The 21,166-nt window shown below is 39.9% G+C and overlaps 2 protein-coding genes across 3 annotated transcripts; one reads left to right on the top strand and one right to left on the bottom strand.

The window, feature by feature from the left end:
• Positions 1-17: 17 nt before the first annotated feature.
• LOC127380705 (mediator of RNA polymerase II transcription subunit 1-like) lies at positions 18-14,874 on the top strand. Its single transcript, XM_051610126.1, has 15 exons — positions 18-521; positions 1,586-1,670; positions 2,021-2,075; positions 2,520-2,652; positions 3,715-3,743; positions 6,016-6,087; positions 6,181-6,255; positions 7,234-7,304; positions 8,126-8,191; positions 8,667-8,775; positions 9,520-9,644; positions 9,964-10,076; positions 12,278-12,373; positions 12,781-12,889; positions 13,922-14,874. The coding sequence occupies exons 1-13, from the start codon at positions 450-452 to the stop codon at positions 12,353-12,355; spliced, it is 1,083 nt and encodes a 360-aa protein (XP_051466086.1). The 5' UTR covers positions 18-449; the 3' UTR covers positions 12,356-12,373; positions 12,781-12,889; positions 13,922-14,874.
• A 496-nt stretch (positions 14,875-15,370) lies between these two features.
• YAE1 (YAE1 maturation factor of ABCE1) lies at positions 15,371-19,535 on the bottom strand. Of its 2 annotated transcripts, none has more exons than XM_051610127.1 (4): positions 19,399-19,535; positions 18,381-18,690; positions 16,721-16,842; positions 15,371-16,325 (listed from the first exon to the last, which is right to left on the bottom strand). In XM_051610127.1, the coding sequence occupies exons 2-4, from the start codon at positions 18,495-18,497 to the stop codon at positions 15,896-15,898; spliced, it is 669 nt and encodes a 222-aa protein (XP_051466087.1). In that variant the 5' UTR covers positions 18,498-18,690; positions 19,399-19,535; the 3' UTR covers positions 15,371-15,895. The 2 variants fall into 2 exon arrangements, with proteins under 2 accessions (XP_051466087.1, XP_051466088.1); XM_051610128.1 differs by lacking the exon at positions 19,399-19,535 and adding an exon at positions 19,093-19,270.
• Positions 19,536-21,166: the final 1,631 nt, after the last annotated feature.

The following is a 21,166-nucleotide window of genomic DNA, read 5'->3' as shown; positions in this document are numbered from 1 at the left end:
AATTGTCTCTAATTTTTTATCACTAATCAAAATTAGCTCTAATGAACTCTAGGTGGGTGTAGAAATCTGAATGCCTGAAACCATGGCAAGGTATTTATTAAGAATACACAGATGAGATTGTGCATAGGTAGTGAAAGCCTAGTTGTTTAACAAGATGAGGATTGGGCTGCATCTTTGTAGTTAATATTGAGAATATATGTCTATAGAAAATCTCTCCCTGCACTTTTTCTCTCAGAAGTCTTACAAAAATTAGATATCTGTATGCGAAATTCAACTAAACCATTTTTTTTCTGCCTCCTCTTTTGAAGCATAACATCCATGAACTTAGCAAGTTTTATATTTTTCCTCTTCCAACTTTTTTAGTTGCCAATGTAAATGCATGCCTTTATATTTGGAACATTTTGACATGTTTTTCAGGTGCTGTGGCAACTATTTCTACAAATGCTTTAATGGAACAGTTGCATTTAAAATACCAACAAAAACCATGGTCTGAAACTCTGAAACTTGTCCATTTTTGCATGGTAAGAATCACAGATTACGGGAGAGTAGGATATGTGGTGTAAGAGCAGGTTGCCAAGATGGTTCAAAAGCTGGTGCCTATTATAGCGTGGCTCCTGATTTTTCTTACAACAATGGATTAAAAAAAAAAAATCCTGCATCATTTTAACACTTTAGAGGTTGTTTCTTGCATTATTTTAATTAGTGTTGATTGTCTAATATTTCAGGTTGTTTTCCATTCACTATCATTAGCACTCTTATAGTATGTAAAGACAATTTCTTGCCCTTAGGAGTTGGAGAAAGGATTGCTTTTTAGAAACTGGCCTGAAAGCTATTTAGACTCCCTCCTGCTGTGTTATACCTTAAGTCATTCCAATGCTTCCTGCACTTCCAGTAGCTAATTATACTCAAGAATCACCTTTGTAAAAAGCAGATTAACACAACTGCTGTAAGTTTAGTATAAAAAGTTCCATTTTTTTCCATTTTTATTTTTATTAATGTTTAACTAAAGCCTTACGCTGAAAACAATGTCCCGAGTTTGAACGTATTTTCAGCAGTGAATGTTCTTTGTAAATTGAAGTGCAAAGTATGAGAAGTTTTCAGACAAGTGCCAGAAGAGAAACTGGCAGAATTTGCTTGCTACTTAGTATCTTCAGCTGGAACTTGCACTCTTAGTCTGACCAAGGATACCCGTGGGGCTTACTGATCTCTCCTTTTCACTTAGACAGAGGCCTTGTAAAATTAAAATCCAAGTATTTGCTCAGTTGATCTCTAGTATCACAGTGAAATGAGCTGACAGTTTGTGTTCAGCTCAAAAGAAAAGGGAATGGAAAGGCACTCCCTGATCCTAAGGCCTCTAGTACGTAGCTATTGCTCAAGCGGGTCTTCTCAAATCTATTCAGTGCTGCTACTTTAAAGAGAGCTACAGCCATAGGACACCTCCATGTATGACAAAAATAAATCAGTAGTGTTCTCCTGAACTGGGAATCAGTGTATCAGTGTTCTGTATCTCATATACAGTGGTATTCCTCTTTGACTAGTAATTTAAGGAGTCTTTCATTGTCTCTTGTTTTCACAAATGTGCTAGGATAAGCCACCTCGAGAGCCTGTCAGGAGTGCTCCAGACCGCCCATTACTCTCTTGCATGGAGAAGATACAGAGGACATTAAATGGTAACAAGTGGTTGGATAATTCAAGGTGTAATTTTTAATATTCTATGGAAATTTCCCATCCTCCATTGGTGAGAAGGGGTCAAATGAATAAACACAGAGGTGGGTATGACATAGGAGGCTTGTGACTCATCTTTGGGCTAAGCCTTCAGGCTATAGCTATTCTCAAAGTCTGAGCTCTACTCAGCACAGCACTCGTTAATCATAGGGTAATAGTTGCCATTAATAACAAGAAGTCATGCAAGAAATACTATTTTCTCATTACTTAAATCATACCCTTTAAAGCAGGGTAATACTGGTTCTATTTCTTGGTCATGCAGCCTGATTATATAACATTTCCTCTTTTTTTGCAGCTAAATCCTTGTTTTCTGTGATGAACAGATTGGAATCTTTATCCAAACAAAAAGGGTAAGTTTGTTTATGAATAAATGCAAATGAGCAAGCATAGCCCCAGTCCAGTAAGGAGGACCATCTGGATGGCTTGTCAACAATAATTCTTTTTAGATCAGTGTTCTAATGGGATGTATTACTTGGAACAGGCATAACTGCCTATTTTTATTAGCCCTTTGTGAGAAGGTTGTTGGGTGAAGAGGGGGCATGCATGCCTGTGTGCCAAAACTACAGACTGAGGTAAACAGTTTTCAGCAAACCAACATGATCATGCAAAGAGCAGGGTGCAAATATATTGCCTGGTTGAACAGCTGTCAGGAGCTGAGCCAAGAAAGAGTTATTTCTGAAGCATCCCTGGTGTCTCTTCCCACGACCAAGTAAACTATACTCATTTCCTTTCTTCATGTGACAGAATTTTTTAGACATACAAGCCTTTTCCCCCCCTCCTCCCCCTCTTTTCAGGCTGAACGCTCACATTAGCCCCAGTGGGAGTGCCTGCTACATAACATCAGACATGTTCTATATAGAAGTTCAGCTGGAGAAGAATGGAAACGTGGTGGATGTCAAGTTGGCTCATCTCGGAGAAGCTCCTGTGGTAAAATTTGTTTTCTCTGTCTCCCATCCCCCTGTAGGCTCTCACCTGGCCTCCAGCTGCCATGTCAGAAAGTCTTTGGTTTCCTTTTGGTCTTGGCACACCTGCCAGCTTCTACATGACGCTAGCTACCTCTTTAGGCATCCGAATCTCTCACCTAAACTCACAGCTTGGTTACAGACATCAAGTACTGTAGACCTAAATGTGAAGGTAAAACTCGGCTGACATGCCCACCATCCAAGAATTGTGTAGTACCCTACATAAATATTTGTATTCTCATACTTTGATGTTATCAATATACAGTAAATAACAGGATCTTAAAATAATCCCAGTGGATGTCTTGGAAATGTTACCAGAGATTGTTTGTCCTTCTGCCTTCTTTAGGAGTATGTGCGTTCCTACTGATAGGGATGTTTTTCTTTCACTATTCCTCATTAAAATATTGACAAAATATCACTCTGCAGTTCACATGCCATGTTCTGCAGTTGCACAATGTTAGACAATCCTTCAGATCAAAGATATAACAATAAGCTGTTGTGAGAGGGCAGGGAGCATAAACTCTGATTTTTATCAGTAAGTATCCAAATTGTTACATTAATTTAGAGTTAATTTTGTCCCTTTCTCTCAGTTGCAGTCACCCCATTAGTTTCAGGTTGTTCTGTTTAACCAGCACAGTGCTGTTAATCAGTGAGTGCTGGGCAATGTCATTAGGATGGAAATGAATATTCAGGAAATTTTGGCACAGTAACTGCCAATTAAAGAAAAACTGGCAAAGATGTAATTTTTATTTTTTATTTTTTCTGGAAAGAATTTAAGAACAAATTATTCTGTTACTTTTATCCTCTTCCACTGAGTGTTTGTTCTTCTAATTATTATATTAATATAGTGTTTTAACTATTATAATGCTACTCTGGTTTTTGTTGCTGTTTGGTGGCTTTTTTTAAGGTTATGATCCAGCTAATTAAAAGTAATGGGGAACAACCTTATTGCTACCAATGAAATGCTTCTAAGAGATGTTTCATAAAGAATGGTAAGAAACATAAAAATCCTTTCTTATTCCTGTAGGTTTGTGATGACTTGGTGCAGCATCTCAGGTAAAGTATCATGTGCGGAGTCTGTTGTTAAGTAGAAAGGAATTTCTGAGTCTTGTTTTTCTTTGAATGTTGTGGAGAAGTCAAGGCTAGAGTGGTGTAAGAACTGAAGAAAAAAAAACAACAAGAAAAAAAACACAAGAAAAAAGCAAGAATCAGGAAACAAGAATATAAACTGGAAAGCAACAGAAGAACTCACACCTATTTGGTTTTTATTTTATGTGGGAAGATGTTTCCAGTGCTCCATATTGGAGGCTGGTGGCTACTGTAACTGTTATTATCAACTTCCAATTTGTAAATTCAATGCTTAAATTGCAGCAAATTATGAAAAAATACTCCAAGCACTACTAATTTCTCAAGTTGTTCCCTTGCAAACAGGTAAATTACATCTACCTCAGTGGAGTGAGGATAAAGAGTAATCCCCAGTTCAGTGGCTCTTGCTACCAGTTGAACAGTCTTTGAATACTGGCATTTGTGTTGATTGCAAGAATATAGAACTACTTGGACCCAGGAGTTTGGAAATGGACTGATGATCACAATTCAGAACTGGCAGATTTACAGGGCCAAACCAGATATTACTTTTCCCCTTCTTCTATCAAATGCTAAATAGTCTTTGTTTATCCTTATGCAACTGTCTTAACTACGTGTCCTTCAGGCTTTTATCATAGCAATGAAAGCAAGGTAATATCACATGGCGTGTTTTTCTTTGTGAATGTGTAGGAGGAGATGTTACTTTAATTTTCTCATGTAGCAGTGGGGCAAAATTCATTTATTTATTTATTTACTTACTTATTTGTTTACTTATTTTTACCATATTTTGTTCTGTCTGAATAGTTGCTGTTCCAGGTCAGGCCACCACCTTTAAAATCTGTTTCAAAGTCTCTAGCCAATATGATCAAAGTTCCAGGTTTTACTAATACTGAGTATCCTTAAAAAATTTAATTCTTATTTAAGTATTTTGGCAGAACAGTTGAAAGGAAAGGTAAAGGGAGAGACAATAATCATTGCTCTTGCATATTTCATCTGTCTTCTATGTGGACCTTATCAGTTTTTCCAGCCCTCTCTTTGCTTAGAAATGAAGTTATATTAACTTTCTGGGTGTAAGCAGCTATGCCTTCAACTTGCATTTTTCCTAGGTTTTTTACTTCCAGTGATGTTAACTGCCAGCAGTTTTGCTCTGAGTGATGGCATATAGTTACCTTTTGGACTGTGGGTACTACTTGTCTGCCTTCCTGTTTTTGTTAGAATTTGGCATGAAGTGCCAATATCCTGTCTACGCCTCTTAGTGTAGTATTTTATTTGGTTGTAAGGAAGTTTGTTTTATGTGTAATGTTTCCTGTGAGTCTCAAAGTAACCAAAATCATGATGAACCAGCCAACTAATGCATACACTGGTGCTGTGTCTTTGCCCTTACCTGCACGTCTACTTCCCTCCCTTTTCCTTGTTTCCCCACAAATCCAGTTAGAAAGAGTTGCTGAAGAGGTGAGAGATTTGTTTAGGCTTCTGTTTGCAAAGGATTTGTCTCAGTGTGAAAGTCCAGGCAGGCTTATTTGGTCTTGCTGCTGATCCATATTGCAGCCACATCTGCATGGAAGGGGGAGGTATGTCTTCCAGAGTACAGCTTTCTTTGTAACTCCAGCACTAGAGTTTAGTAAGACTTGTAAAATCTACTTAAGCAGGTGAGTAAATAGCTTCTGGTTTATTACAGCCAGTAGGAATCTGCAGGAATTCTGGGGTTTCAGCAGTCTGAACCATTCCTTAACAAATTCCTGCAAGCCACTTTCCCCCTGTTCTTTTGTTGTTGTTTTTTTCTTTTCTTTTCAAATTTATGTATCTGTCAATTGTATTTAAAATCTGTCTCTCTCACAGGGTACTGTGAAGTGCAATATTAACACAATCCTTGATATTTTGAAGAAAGGAGACATTTACAGGTGCATTGTATTAGGGAAGAGTTACTACATGACTAGCTTTGTTGGAACATCAGGAAACTGTGCTTCGCAGCTGATGAGCTGTCAGCTTTGTGTATTATGCACATCTATTGCCTTCAGTAGTGCATATTTAACCAGTGTCAGCTATAATTACATTGTTTTTTTGCAGTGGAGCCAAGGATTAACATTTCCTGGTATCTTCTAAGAACATTTAAAAGCAGTGCTGCTGCTTGCCAGATCTGATAAGGAGGGGGCCCATGTCACTCTGAAATAGTGCTCTTTGTAGCAAATTAGATATGAAAGACTACTAATTTAGCAGTGTAATAGCACTTTTTTCTTTTTGGTAGGATGAAGAACTATGATGCCTTTGGAAAGATTCTAGAAGACCTGTCAAATCTGTACCAAATTCCAGGAAACAGGTTACAACTAGTTTTTACTTGTAAAACTTTTAAAATAGATATCCTAGCTTTGTTTACTTACAAAAATAATAATTTGTCTTCTTTCTTTCCCAGCGAAATGAAAGCTAAGGGATACCTTGCTTTGCAGGCCCTTGAGAAAGATCTTTATTCAGTATCTCTTCTAGACAGGTAACTTGAAATCTACCTCTTTCTCCATTTCCCTCCACCCCCACCCCTTCATTTCACTGAAAAACAAGTTAAGTGATCTAATTACAGAGCAGGATGTAGAAGGCTAATGAGTTTTCTCCCACTGGAAAGCTTGAAGCCTTTCTGCAGTTTGCCAACCCCAGGCATGCAAAACATGATGATCTACTGAACTCCTGTACTTTATCTGTAAGGCTTGCTGGGAAACTGGTTGGTTGTGGCAGAGCTTGGGTGTGTGTGCATGAGAGAACCCACTAGGAGCAAACAGCACATCTGAAAGTCATCAGTCATGTCGAGATCTCCCTGTAGCAGAAGTAAAATGCAGCTTTTGGGGTCCTGATGTTTGGGTATCTCATTTTGTGCTCAGGTTTTAGATCAGGAGCGGTGGATTCCTTCTAGATCCTTCTTTTTCTCATTTTCCCTTTCAGACTAGGATTACAGATAGATGTGGAACAGATTTTCCAAAATCCTTTGGTAATTGTACAGTGATTTTAATTATTTTAAGAAAATATGAGTTGAGGGCAATGCTTTCCTTCTGGATTACTAAGACACTGCAGTATCTTAATACACAGCTTTGTAATTGTTTGGCTGAATGTATTCAGCTGTATGATCACATCTGAGGTTAGAGGCTGGTTCTGTTTGACTTAGTTTATTCAGGTTGTGTCCTCACTCTTTGCTCGAACTACCACTTCAGTATTTTTGTCCCCCTTTATTTCTGGTAAATAGCACATCAAATTGCAACACAAAACAGCTCTGATGCAGGGTTGAAACTGGAAGCCCAAGTTCAAGGAGTAACGCATGAGTGGAATGATGGTGTTTAGGAAGCTGTCATAAAAAGCGAAGACACAATCTAGTTTCAAGAAAGCATTGTCCCCCTTTGATTAAGGGTGCAAATTACTGTGTATATTAGCCTAGCTAGGACTGCAACTCAGGAAACACTAATCAAGATGTGTTTTGAACTAGAACACAGGATGTAAACAGAATTACTGAAATACTTCATGGAAAAGTAGGACACCTGGTGCCAAGAACTGGAGGTGATTTTTTTTGTTGTTTTGTTTTGTTGATTCAAAGAATTGTAAAAAATCCCAAAACCCTAGTGAGTTGCTCTTTGTTTACAGTAAAGATCCTCTATTAAAAATAAAACATGCTGTGGGGACTTACTGTGTCTGTATGCTCAGATAATGTTCAGACATACAGAAGGAGAAAATACAAACAAGTCAGATGGCTTATCAGCTACTGCAGCACTGCCTTTGTAGCAGCCTAAAAGCAGACCCAGCAATATTCTGAGGTTATGTGGGACACCACGACTTGGGAGTCACCATGAGATGACAGTGATAGTAGCCGAGGTAATACTCATGTTGCCTAAAAGGCAAATACAGTCAGTTGCTAAGTTTTTTGGCTCATCTACACTGTCAGAAGTGAGCTTTAACTGTTAATGTGTTATAGTTCATAATTTTCTTCTAATACATGGCTGCTGTTATCCTGTTGCACAGCTTGATGTGTGTCCCTTATGCAACTATTACAGCTTTTCCTTCTGTTTCAGACTAGTCACTGAAAGCCAGCAGTTCAGCTAGTATTTTTAAAGCTGTAAAATAGGTTATTTTGCAAAAGATAGAATCTTAATTTAATCTTTTCAAAGATGTTTGCTGACTTTATGGCCTGGTATTTTAGTTGTTAAATGCTGACTAAGAAAATGCTGTGATTTAAAGATATACTGTAATTAGAGATGTACTCTTAAGAGGAATCCCTTTCTGCCATCTACACTGCTCTTGTGTTTTTTCCCCCTTTGTGTCAAAATGCCTAACATACTTCCTCTATTGACATGTGTAGTAACTAATTTTTTTTTATTCCTCAGGAACTCCTATGACCATTGAATTTTATATTTCTCCCTATCAAGTTTTGGAAGCAGAACTGAATCCTGGTAAAAGCAGGAAAGCAGAAATAACTAACCTGCTAACTTTTTTAGCACTACCTGTTTCATTAAGTAAAGTTCATTAATGAAACCCAGAAATGAGATTTAAAATTCTGGCTGAGCAGAAGGATTTATGTACTGCACTTTAGCACAATTATGAGGTACATCAGGAAGCTACTTTTCCATTTCTTGGCTCTTGACCCAAATAGAAGTGAGAATGGTATCAAACAAAATAACTGCCTAGCCAGGTTGAAAATGACAGATGATCTCTTGATCTTTGTCATGGCATGTCCCAAAAGCAGCTACTGCTGCTATCACCATTGGGCAACTTTGGCCATTAGTGTGTGGTCTGTGCAGGCTTCTCCTTGCTGCCCAAGCTGTCAGTTGTACCTGACCTTTGAAAGACCTGACCACTCCACATTTTACATGCATAGGATTAATCTACACTGACACGAGAAAAATAATTTAGTTCTCTTTCTCTCAGGTTCCCAGGTATGTGGGACAAATGCAGTTGTAACTGTTGAAGGCACAGATATGCTACACAAACTTCCCCTTTCTCCACTGCTTGTAGATCCTCAGGCTGGAGGGGACAGGTGAGGCTCTGAACACTTCTCAGTAAAAAAGAGATTTACAAGTCCTTGGCACTAACCTTAGCATAACACACATTTAGCCTCTACTGGAACAGGAAGCTCTGCTTTACTGATGGCATTATGCTCCATAGCTACACCCTCTATAACGTGTGGCTGTAAAAGTTTCCCCAAGTGGACTTTTAAATCCATATTTAACTGTGCCAATCACATTACACTGTGGATTTATTCATAGACTTGAAACCAGAAGGAGCCACTGGAACAATATTACTTTACTTCCTAGTATTCAACAAGCAACTTCTGCATAGTTTCAGAATAGATAAAGCATATATTAAGGGATATTTCACCTTAACTACATACAATAGTTTGCTATTCTGCCATGAATACTGACACCTCATCTCTCACTACTTCAGTGCTAGGCTGCAGGGAAATTCTGAAGTCATTCTCTAAAAGAAGTCACTAGAGAATGATTTATAGCAAACAATCTTTGTGCACTCTTTATGTTTCTAGTGGCTCACTTTTCTGCCACCCTTCACATTAACTTTGTTTTAAAACACTAAAGGCTATAGTTGCATTTATAAAGCAAAACTTTTCTCAAGATAGAAAAAGCATGGAATGCAGTAAACTGCTAGGGATCTTATGGTGACCTTGCACTAAGAGTCCTCGTTATGTCAATTTCTGTAACAAGCTTTCATTCTGACTTCCTTTTAAAATTTTTATTATTATTATTTTAATATATTTTTTTTTCAGCAACCCTACTTTTTTGCCACTGACTGATGAACTCAGCATGGATTTGCCAGCTTTTTTTGTGCTCAAGTTTCACCAACCTATTCCTATGTCCTCATCCAGTATTGAAGAGATACAGGGGCTCACAGGCATGTTATAACTGTTTTTAAGGCTAAATGCTTCTGTGACTATGCACTGCTTGTTTGCTTTTTATTTCCCTGTGTTAATGCTGTAGGAGGAAAAACTGGTTTCTGGGGCAGAATGTGTTCTGTTCTTTAAGCCTAAGTGTAATATTTTAGCAACCAGTGCAAAACACAAAAGTTCTAAGAAAGATACTAAAATTACAGGGGCAGCTGTTAAACACTATCTCAAATTCCCATTAGCAAAAAAGAAAGGAGATTAATTTTTAATATTAGCTTTTGTGTCCAGTCATAACCTAAATGCTAATAAATAAATTCCTGGTTTCAGGAATTCAGATTACTGGTTTGAAACTATCTCCTCTGTATGAGCTGATTGTTCAGTCTAACCTTAAAGAAAAACACAGTGAAGACTTGTCTACAGATAAATCCTGTTTCTTTGTGGTGAGTATAGTGTGCATTTGATACACATTCTGCCCTTGTATGAGGTACATACTGAATTATATTTCCCCTTTAACCAATCCATGCAGACCTCCCAAATCCCAACAGTATTTAAATGATCTTTAGGAAACAGCTCAAGTAATTTACAAAACAATGCTCCACCCTTTCAAGTAATGACCTTCTCATCCTCATTAATGAAACAGCACATGCATAGTTGCTGAATCTTTATGTGTAACCCAAGTAGTTAATCTATTAAAAATTGCTTGGAACATCATTAATACCTTAAAAAGGAGGTAATTTACTGGATGAGCAAGCTAGATTTTTTAAGGTCTTTATCATGCTGTTTTAACAAAAGAGATTCCTTGATAACACTGAGAATATGGATTCATTTTAAGGGGATGGGCGGGAAGAAAAGTGGAGTGTTACAACAGTGATGCCAATTACTATCTAGAGCCATGGTTGTTTAACCTTAGACGTCTTCCCTTTTAATGACTTTTATTAAAAAATATTTAATTTATGCTGCATTAGATGTAGAGGAAAGGTTTTAGAATAGAAAATAGTGGATAAGATGCTTTCTGCCAGTTTTATGTACAGGGCAACTACAAGACAAGCTTAAAGATCTACTTTTTTTGATAGAAAACATTAATTTTCAGTTCATGGCAACAAAACAAGAGGACACTTCTTCCTCTTCTAGCAGTGTTGTTAGAGCTCATTGCCTACATATTTCTTGGACTTTGAGGTGGTGATACAGAAGGTGGTAGTAGTAAGTTTACACCACGCTAAAATAAGGTTTGGCAAAGCTCTCCTCTATAAAACACTTAAGATGAGACGAATGTTTCATTTCTGTAAGATATACAGGAAAAGCTTTGTCACTCTTTAACAATTCCCTACAATATTAGTACTTGTTGGAAGACAGTTTTTTCTGAGTTTAAAGATTTTATTTCTAGAAATAAATTTCTAAATTGAATTCCAACCTTGAAATGAGTGTTGAGGAAACCCTTTCCCTCTGTGGACACATGAGGAAAAGCTCTTTTATTCTGCTCTTCATTTTTTCTTAATGTAACTAACTTCCCTGCCCTATTCTTAAGGTAACAGTTGCCATTGGGCATACTGAAGTAGGTAACACAATGTTGCACTTCTGTTTGAGAATCACTGTCAGCATGGAGAAGTGGCAAATACTTCTTACTATCTCCTCCTCCTCAAATGAATCTTCTCCAAAGATTCTCCAAAGAAAGAAGCTTCTCCAAAGAAAACATTCGTGATGGAGGGAGGGACAGGATACAATGTCCAGAAGAGATCTCAGGCAAAAACTGCTGTCCTATTTGTAGAACTGTCAAGCAGCACTACAATGATACTCTTCTGAGAGAAGATCTTGGTTTTTACAATTTCTATAGCCTACAGGGCTCTTCAGAGTAGTTGGAAGAACTTGAACTACTGAACACTTGGCTCTGGGTGTATTAATCTAATTTGGACACATTTGGAAGGGAGAGTGGATCAAATTTAGCTTCCTCTAATGATTGCATTTCTACTGAAATGCAGATACACATGATGGACACGCTAGAAGTGTGTCTTCCAAAATTATTTTCGCTGTCAGATTGTGCAGTTGCCTGATAACTTAAAGCTTTACATTCTTGTTTTCAGTGCTTGAAATATCACCGTATTTGTTGTTCAGTCTTTTCCAGATTGCCCAAAGCACTGTTACTTCATAAACAAGGGCTCAGAAAAATCAGATTTAGCTGGAGCCTTGGTCAGTAAAATCCCATTTAGCCACCCAAACTGCGTGCCAGGCATAATAGAGATTCTTCGACATCAAGTGGCATATAACAGTCTGATTAGCAGCTGTGTCTCTGAGAAGCATGTAAATGAAGGTAAATTGCATGGCTGGAAGAAATGGCAGAGTATTAGAGAGAAACTAGCTTCTAAGCTGGGTGTTAACAGATTTAGTGCTTCTTTGCCAAAGCTGTCATTACTTGTGAAGTATTTTAAATGACAAAAAAAAATCCCTAATTCTAATACTTCACTCTGAATACATACATATTTAAAACTCCTAGGCCTGACACTTCTGTAAGCATAAACTAAGTTTCCAAAGTAATGAATAATTAGATTCTACTGTATCAATATTTTTTAAATTCTGGCATGTGATTCAGCCCAAAAGAGTCTAGGTTCAATGGGTGGGTACCACTAAACAGTAATTTTATTTCTAGATGATTCAGAACTGCTTCACTTTGAAGTGCTACCACACAAGAACACCAGCTTTTCTGTCTTCTTCCTTCATCCTGTGACAGAGAATTTAGTCTGTGGTATGTGTGGAATACTTGTTACTTTCCTCTTTATTGGGCTGGAATTTGGTTGTTGCGCTACAGTTTTGGATTATAAATTCATTCTCAATGATGTGCAGCCTATGAAAAGCACAAAGTAGCACTTGTGTATAAATTGCTTTCTAAAAAGAATTCTGTAATCAGCATAAAACAGGAAGTAAATGCAAAAACTGAAATCCTTTCTATCTCAGCCTGCAGTTAATTAATAAATTGTAACTTTTTCTCATTTAAGTATATTAGGAAAAAGCAAGTCTTCCATGAGAATATTGATGCAAGTCCAATCCCATTGGCTTCAGTCTTATCTCTCTTGAAGCATCAGAATGAAAGGATGGCTTTCAATGTTTAGTAAAACGTGCATTTTAAAATACTTACACTCTGGTCTTTCTTAGTGATAATTGATGTTATAACCTCCAGAGAAATTCAGTGTCGCCTTAATTTAAATCCTCAAGATCCAACTCTGAATTATAATGATGACTTCATAACCAAAGCTGTGAAGCGGTAAGGAGTTTTATTTTATTTTCTAATAGTTGGAATGAACCTCAGATATCCATTTAATGGAAGTACCATGTACATTCACAATGCCAGAAACTCAGCAACCAGAAAACTTCACTCTAGCACCAAGTTATAATATAAATATGAGAATAAGTTACTTTACTGTCTTAAGCAGCTCTTTCAAAAATTTTAAACCTTAGTAGTGATGGGAAGTGTTTCTAGTAGAAAGCACATGGAGCAGGAAAACACTTCTCAACAAAGAGTTTTACCTTTTACAAATATGCTTTTTTCTTTTGTAAACATGCTTTTCTGAAGACTGTAGCTGATGACAGTCTTATGAGTGGTATAATTTAGAATAGCAAGAAAAGGACTTTTTCCACATGTACCTAATACCAATCAGTGCTGCTTTTCAAAAAGTGAGGTGTATATGGCATGTCTACAACACTGTCTCTGGCTGGTTTTCTGAAGCAAATTCAAAGAGAGGCAAGTTGCTGTGGTATTTCAACATATGCAAGAGAAAGGACTGAGTGCACTATTAAATTTGACATGAGCTAGTATACAAATATTATCTATTTGATGACAGCAAGATCAATGCAGGCTGGATTTAACTAGTGTTTTCAAGAAGGTATGCTCTGTACCCGTCTTATACAAAGCATAGAAGTTACAACTATAAAATTCAGCAAGAATTAATAAATTTCAATTAGTTTAGGTTTTCATTAAAAGCCCCATTCGGACTTTTTAAACTTTTTTGTTACCAAACCCTCCCACTTTGTATCAAAGCTCCTTTGCAATGGGAGGCTCAAAGATCCAGCACTTGATTTCATTGTGTCAACACACCTTTCCATTATAGCATGTAGTTATGCTGTAGCTATAATGGAATACCTATTAGGTTGTACAAAGCAAAAAAATGCAGGGAGATAGCACTGCTTTCCACCACACCTATCATTCAGGTGCCAGGCACAGTCTAAAAAAAGTAGCATGTTGAAGAATGGATGAAGTCTGTAATAGTACTAACTAATGTTTCATTTCCTCCTTCAGTTGCATGTCTGTCCCAGTTGTCATGAGAGCTATTTTCAGGAACGCTGCCAAGGTGAAAGCTGATAGAGAAACAAAAGACATGGAAGTAGACACAGAACAAAAACTTGAACCACCCTGTGAGACAATTCTGGATTCCAACAGTCTTGAAGAAAGTCTGTCTGTGGCTGAGCAGCAGGATTTGGTAGTGACAGCTAAGCCAGGTATTACAGACAGCCCAGAAGAAAGTCTCTCCACAGCCAAACTGGAAACGCCAGGTGACAACATGGAAAAAAGTAACCCCACAGAAAGCACAGAAACTTTGTGCAGAGAGGAAGAAAGTAGTTCCCCAGCTATTACAGAAGGTGTTATGACAGATAACTAAAACACACCATCTATTGTTTGATAATCAAACAAGAAGGAAATACTTTCCCTGGTGTAGATTGCTTTTGCAGAAGTAGTTGGAGAGAATTTGGCAAGCTCACTGTCTACTTAATAATTTGTGAATGGAGTTTCCTCTTTGCACACTATTCAGTACACAGAAGTTGTACTCTTGAATTTTTATGTTTAAACTTCCAAATTTGGAAAGTCTAACGTTGTTTTATTAACCTTTTATTTTTGTCTGCACCATATTCTACTGCAATATGGACAAAACTTCTGTCTGGCTGTAATGTAACACACGTACTCACAGAAAAATAATAGTATTTATCCATGTCAATATTATGCTAAATAAATTAAGAAAAATAAAAGCTGTTTTAAGTTTTGTACATATATAATGAATGCAGACAGCCCTATTTGTTCAGTATTTCAGAAACAAGTTCTATAAGATACTCTTAATTTCAGTTCTTGTTTTGCCCTAATGCAGCAGTGGTATTGAATGGCATCCAAACTTAACAGTCTGCAAGTGACAGGATAATAGAGTCTTTCTTATTAAAATTGTAAAGTCAGCCTCTGAAAATAAAGTAATTTTCACCTTAGTTTCTCTTCTGGCCTCAGTTTTGTGATTTAAGTTTTTTTTTTCTGAAGTATAGTTAGGTCAGCTATTCAAAGTTCAGTTTGTCTCTGTCTAGACCTGCTTAGTCTCAGACATGAATCAGTGTAAAACAGAGGCATTCACAAATGAAAGGCTTCTTGACCAGAGCAAGTTGCAACTACAGTTAAGGCAAGCAACAGGAAAAGGAGGATTCCCTGAAGAGTTTGGGAAAAACACTGGGAATGAGAAAAAGAGTTCAGGCTAGAGGGACTGGCAAAATAAATACAAAAATAACACAAGGAAGTTCTTTAGACTGGAAATGTGTTCAGTAGAGTAGATGGTCTAATAGTAAAACAATGGAATTGTCAGTGATTCAGCATTTTTAAGAGTATGTTGTGTCTTCAGTAGAAGTGAAAACAGAACTGTATAAGGAGGGAAAAAGCAGTTTTTAACTGTGAAAGTGCACTGCATAGTGTTCACAAAAAAGGAAGAAATTGACAAAAGGTGAAAAATGCCTGTATTTTATATACCGACTAGAGAGTCACAGCACTCTAGAAATCAGCAGCAAATCCTGTCCTATTTTGTGTAGACTTAGCATATAATCAACAGCAGCTTGTTCTGCAACAATAGTTTGTCCATAGCACTGGTCATTTATTTTTTTAGATATTGGAGGGAATATATTTAAAGGGGTTATTTAAAGGACCTGCTCCAATTCCAAACTGCTGACAAAAGAGAAAGCAAGGGTGAAATTATAGCTTCTGACACAGAACAGGAATGTTTTTAGTAAATCTTTGTTGAGCTTTAAAAGTAATTTCCCCTTTCTGTGAAAGTTATGTTTAAGACTGAAAGCAAGGGGTTTTTTTGCAAGGAGCCAAAGCATGGTGAAGATTTACAGAAATTACCTCCACTGGGAAGTACCAAGATCAGATTTCCCTAAAATGAAGTGATGCACCAGCCTGTACATATTCCACAAACTCAGTATCAAATCCAGTTGAGATGATTTTAAATACAATGAAACAGAGAAACTAGTTTTCCAGTTGCTGGACATGATGGAGAATATCCAGTGATAAGCCCAGTTGCTCTACTAGCCAAACAGTCTGCTTTTTAACCCAAGCAAGAGTTGACCTTTCAGGATCTGTGCAGAGTTTTGCTGTGTTGCACTCAGACTGCAAGGAACCAACCTCACCAATATTTCTACAGCTGGTTTCAGCAGAGGTGCCAATGTCTTCGTGTCTTCCAGCTTTAACTTCGTTATACTCTGTCTCAGTTGGAGCTGTGTGATTGAGGTCCATGTCCTGAACAGAATCTAAAATGTGTCCAAGATGTGGCTGTTGTTCAACAGAATTCAGACACTTAAGGACATCTTCTTCATGCTTTCCAATCACATCGAGAAGATTATTTATCTTACTTGAGGCAGAATCGTGTCCATTAAGATGACACCATGACAAGAGAGCACTAAAGAGTGAAGAGCAAAACACCACCACCAACGAATTATTACATGTACCCACATAGAGTTGTTAAAGAGAGATAGCAATGTGACAAGGTATCTATACTGTATAAACGTATATGCTTCCACATTTTCTGGGAAATTCAAGCAGTAGAACTGAGTATTAAGCTTAAAGATGCTGACTCAGATGATTCTCAAAGAGCAGCTGAAAGGATATTTTTAAGAATGACCACTCTACACCCCCATATTCAAGACTGGAGAATTCTCTGTTTGTTCACTTTGGACAGATACAAAATGCACCTTTTTTTTTTTTTTTCCAATTAAAACAAGCAAAAAACTGCATGTACATTCCCTCCATACACACCGTCCACCCATACATGACCTTAAAAGGTTTTTAACTTACTTCAGGGTTCCTCTGAATTGGCCACAGGTAACCATCAGCTCAGCACCATGTCTATAACCTTGATTGAAGCCTTCCTGGAGTGCAAGCTCTTTCCCAGCCTCAATTCCATCCATATAGCCCTCCTATGGTAGAAGTAGTGAAACAGGTTGTTTACAATGTGAAGAAAATAATCTATGATGATTTCACAATAAAAAAAAGTTTAAACAAGTATTCAGTCTCTTAAATTACAGCTTCTAGGTTGGAAGATCTCTCCCAGCTACTCCCCAGCTGCCAAACCAATTTTTTGCAGTGCGTTATGATTTACTGATCTGCAAGATTCAGTTCCTTTCCAAAATGGTCCCCAGCAAGGGGATGAGAAAAGTATTTCTAGAAACATCAAAAATTGAGACACATCTGCAGGGAAACATGCTTGCTTTTGTGATGGCCAACTCCCTTATGAACATTTTTTTGAAGAATAGCTTTGTGTAGTTTCGTAGACATTTAAAAATAGATAGGATGCAGAACCTCCCCTTCAGCAGAGGGTGCTCTCATAACTGTAAACCATGTACCTTTTTCACAAAATTAATAATTAAGCCTTGTTACTCTATTTGCAGGATCTCACTCAATTCAAGAGTTACAGGGGAAAAAAGACAGTGATGGGAGTGAGCCACATATACACATAACATGTCATTACTTATTTTAAGAAACAGCAGATGACTGCAATGCAAATTGTTTTCCTTATATCCTAATCACGTTACCGTATAATGTAGAATAACTCTTAACTTGTTTAACATGAAAATTGCAAGTTGTAAGAGTGAAAACTTCTATTTACTCACAAGACAAGAAAACTTGTGGCCTTGCTAGAGAAATAGCTGGGAATGAGAATGTTTATTTTGCCCAACATGTGGCTCTAGCCTCAATAACATTTTATAATTTTGCAGTATCTACTCATAAAATAACAGAGGAATTTGGGTAAGAACACTAAATAGTCCCTTAAGAAATCCAGTCTTTTCAAGGGATTCAGATGCAAGAGACTTTTCCTTGAAGAGTAATAAAACAGCTCTGTTGCAATACCCTTCCTCATCAACAACCTACACAACAGCTTCCATTCCAGCCCCAATGATCACGTACCTGTTGAAGTAGCCTGGGTTTATGGATTTGTTTTGTTAACTGAAGAATTCCAAGAAGGAAAGGGCTGGGTAAACCAGCTTTGATAAAACATATTTTCACTAGGAGAATAAGTAAGCCAAAGAACTACCCCAACCACCATGTCCAATTGTAGTTCCACATGGAACCACGTGTCTTAAATCTGACTGAAGATCTCTACTTAAAAAACCCAAACATCTCATATTTCTTAGTAGCATTGTTTGGCTGTGTTGCCCTACATGAACTAGTGGTATACCTGCAAGTAGGATGCGGATGGCTTGCACCAGAATTTAGTACTGCCTTTTACAAATGCACGTCGTTGTCTCTTGGCAAAACAGTACTTTGTTGTGACAGCTACTAGGGTAGAGTTTCTGTGAAACCCCCAATATATTTTTCCAACATTCAGAAAAAACTAAGCCATGATAACTCTTACACAGTCACTCTTAGTCTTCCCCTTTAAATCAGCCATATGTATATCAAGGTATGTGTCAGTACATCTAAAATGGTTAAAAAGACTAGTAAGGCAGAGAAATACCTTCAATCTTTTTTTCATGGTGCTGTTCCATTCTTTCTGTAGTAGACACATCTCGTCTGCATCTTCATCAAATATATCCTCACTGGATCGGCTGACTGCAACTTGTACCCAGGACATAACAGCAGTGGTGATGATGACCTCTGTTAATGTGGTTCAAGCACACTGAGAAACTCTCAAAAGTCCTTCTGGCTAAATGTCAATTTAGACATATAGGCAAAAAATGCACGTTCTGATGAGAAGTGATGTATGCAGCTGACTATCCAACTGTACATTTGCTCCCATACGGATGCTGTTTACCATCAGGCTGCACCTGCCAAGAGAAGGCAGTAAGATCATCACTGGTAAGGCAACTTCTGTACTTCACAAGGACAATGACCTTTCCTTCCCATGGCAGTGACACACACCTGCAGGTCAAACTAACATTTTAAAATGTTGCTAGTACACAAACAGCAGGCAGAAACAGCTTTATGACTTGATTCTGATAGCAGCTGATGAATAGCCCCATACAGTCTCCCTGCAGCGCACGAAGTTATACAGAGAGGTAACTGCCTGCAGAGTCAATAACTGGCAATCACCTTTGATTTTCAGCTTTCTGGTCATGCCAGATACTTCAGCATCTTATAAATCTTGAACAGAAATACTCGCGTATATTTGGAATAACGAATTAGCTAGTTCTACTCTAGAGGGAAGAAGACGTAACGGATTATTTCACCTTTGCTGCTGAAAAATCACCTTGAAAGCCCGCTCGCCGATAACCAGTCACACTGCTGGGAGTTCTCACAGCCCACGACTGCGGCTGCTGCTGCTGCTTGAGGAGACACCACCGGCCCGAGGGCCGCAAGAGCCACCCCGCTCTTTCCCGGGACACTCCTGCCCGCAGCCTCGCAGCCTGCGGGCTCCCTCCCTGCACCCCACCCGCCCCACACGCTGCCCAAACCCCGCCCGAGCCCGCAGGCCCCGCCGCGGCACCGCCACCAGCCAGGCCCCCACCCGCCCTTTCACCCGCCTCTCCACAGACCTGCGGGAGGCCTCCCCGGCCGGCAGGCGCGGCTCCGCCGCGCCTCTCTCCGCCGCGCCTCTCCCGGCTGCCCGCTCAGCCCCCGCCTCCCGTCCCGTCCAGTCCCGTCCCGTCCCGTTCCCTCACGGCAGCCGCGGCTCCCTGCGCGCCGCCATCTTGGCTGTGGGCAACCTCGCCGCGCTGCGGTCGGAAGCGGTAGGGGAGGGGCGGCCATGATGGCTAAGGGCAGGCCTCGCGGAAGCCGCCGGCCGCCATCTTGACCAGCAGCCCCGCGGCTTCAGGGCCCGTCTGGGACCTTGGGCCGGCGGCCATCTTGAGTGCGGGCGCAGCCCGGCAGCCCGCCCGGGGTGCGGGGTCCGGAGCCCGCCCGGGGGTGCGGGGCGGCCGCCGAGGCCGGCGAGGAGCCCTTGCTGCGAGCCGCTGTCCCGGCTCTCCAGAGCCAGGGGCCTGTGGCTGTCCCGGGCCTTCCGCAGCGCCCTTCGGCCAGCCCCGGTCAGAAACGGTGGAATTGAATAAAGTCAATTAATAATAATAATAATAATAATAATAATAATAATAATAATAATAATAATAATAATAATAATAATAATAATAATAAAAAAATTACCTGCTTGGCTTCTGAATCCTCAAGGTCCTTGCACGGCAGGTGTGTCCTTAGGCTGTCCTCTACGAGATTGAGGGATTATGATAATAAATCCTCTCTGAAGGGTGCCCGCAGGAGTCAAGGGGCTGTCAGGAGGCCGTGGCTTGCTTCTGTCGGAAAAAAACGGCAATTCCCTTGTACAACGTGTTTCCCAAATTCCCCAAATACAACCTGTTTTTCTCGGTGCATGCTGCGTTTGCCTTCGGAGCGTAAGCTGAAGTTTGCCTCATCTTCACGAACACACGTCAACCCTGGGTTCAAGGTTTCTCGGAACCGCCAGCTCCTTCGCCAGCAAAGGCCGCCGCGCAGCGGGTGCTGCTGCGGGGCCCTGCCAGGAGGCCTCCCGGTCTGGAGGGGCTGGCTCCCCACTTACGGGGCTGGCCGGGGCACCGCGCTGGCTCCCCACGGTTGCCAGGTGTCCCACCTCCTGTCCCACCCGTGGCTGATGGGGCTGGCTGCAGCAGGGCTTAAGGGACGCGGCTGCCGATGGAAGCAGAACCTGTCCTCACGCCGCAGGGGCTGGAGAGATGGGTGACCTCGCCGAGAAGAAACACCGCGTCCAGCTCTGGTGCCCCCAGCACCAGAAAGGTGTGGACCTGTTGGAGCGTGTCCAGAGAAGGGCCACGAAAATGATCCGAGGGCTGGAGCAGCTCTTCTATGAGGACAGGCTGAGGGAATTGGGGTTGTTCAGCCTGGAGAAGAGAAGGCTCCACAGAGACCTCAAATCAGCCTTCCAGTACCTGAAGGGAGCCTACAGGAAAGCTGGGGAGGGGCTTTTTACAGGGGCATGCAGTGAGAGGACAAGGGGTAATGGTTTTAAGCTGAAATAAGAGAGATTTAGGTTAGAGATCAGGCGTAAATTCTTCAGTGTAAGGGTGGTGAGACACTGGAACAGGCGGCCCAGAGATGCTGTGGAGGCTCCATCCCTGGAGGTGTTCAAGGGCAGGTTGGATGGGGCTCTGAGCAGCCTGTTCTAGTGGGAGGTGTCCCTGCCCATGCAGGGGAGCTGGAACTCAATGATCTTTAAGGTCCCTTCCAACTCAAAAAATTCTGTGAATTCTGTGAGAGATGAATGATCCTATGCCACAGCATCCTGATTCCTCTTGTCCCTTCTGTTTTGCAGAG

The sequence above is a fragment of the Apus apus genome, chromosome 2 (assembly GCF_020740795.1).
Source record: "Apus apus isolate bApuApu2 chromosome 2, bApuApu2.pri.cur, whole genome shotgun sequence".
Classification (NCBI taxonomy): domain Eukaryota; kingdom Metazoa; phylum Chordata; class Aves; order Apodiformes; family Apodidae; genus Apus; species Apus apus.
This window is presented reverse-complemented; position numbering and strand designations above follow the sequence as displayed.

What these genes read in the sequence shown, in the direction of transcription:
- YAE1 (XM_051610127.1), bottom strand. Translation starts at nt 18,497, where the DNA reads ATGTCCTGGGTACAAGTTGCAGTCAGCCGATCCAGTGAGGATATATTT. An exon ending in CCATGAAAAAAAGATTGAAG is followed by an intron (nt 16,843 to 18,380) that starts GTATTTCTCTGC and finishes CTTCTACCATAG; the next exon opens with GAGGGCTATATGGATGGAAT. An exon ending in CAATTCAGAGGAACCCTGAA is followed by an intron (nt 16,326 to 16,720) that starts GTAAGTTAAAAA and finishes TTCACTCTTTAG; the next exon opens with TGCTCTCTTGTCATGGTGTC.
- LOC127380705 (XM_051610126.1), top strand. Translation starts at nt 450, where the DNA reads ATGGAACAGTTGCATTTAAAATACCAACAAAAACCATGGTCTGAAACT. An exon ending in ATCTCGGAGAAGCTCCTGTG is followed by an intron (nt 2,653 to 3,714) that starts GTAAAATTTGTT and finishes TTATTCCTGTAG; the next exon opens with GTTTGTGATGACTTGGTGCA. An exon ending in AGAGATACAGGGGCTCACAG is followed by an intron (nt 9,645 to 9,963) that starts GCATGTTATAAC and finishes TCCTGGTTTCAG; the next exon opens with GAATTCAGATTACTGGTTTG.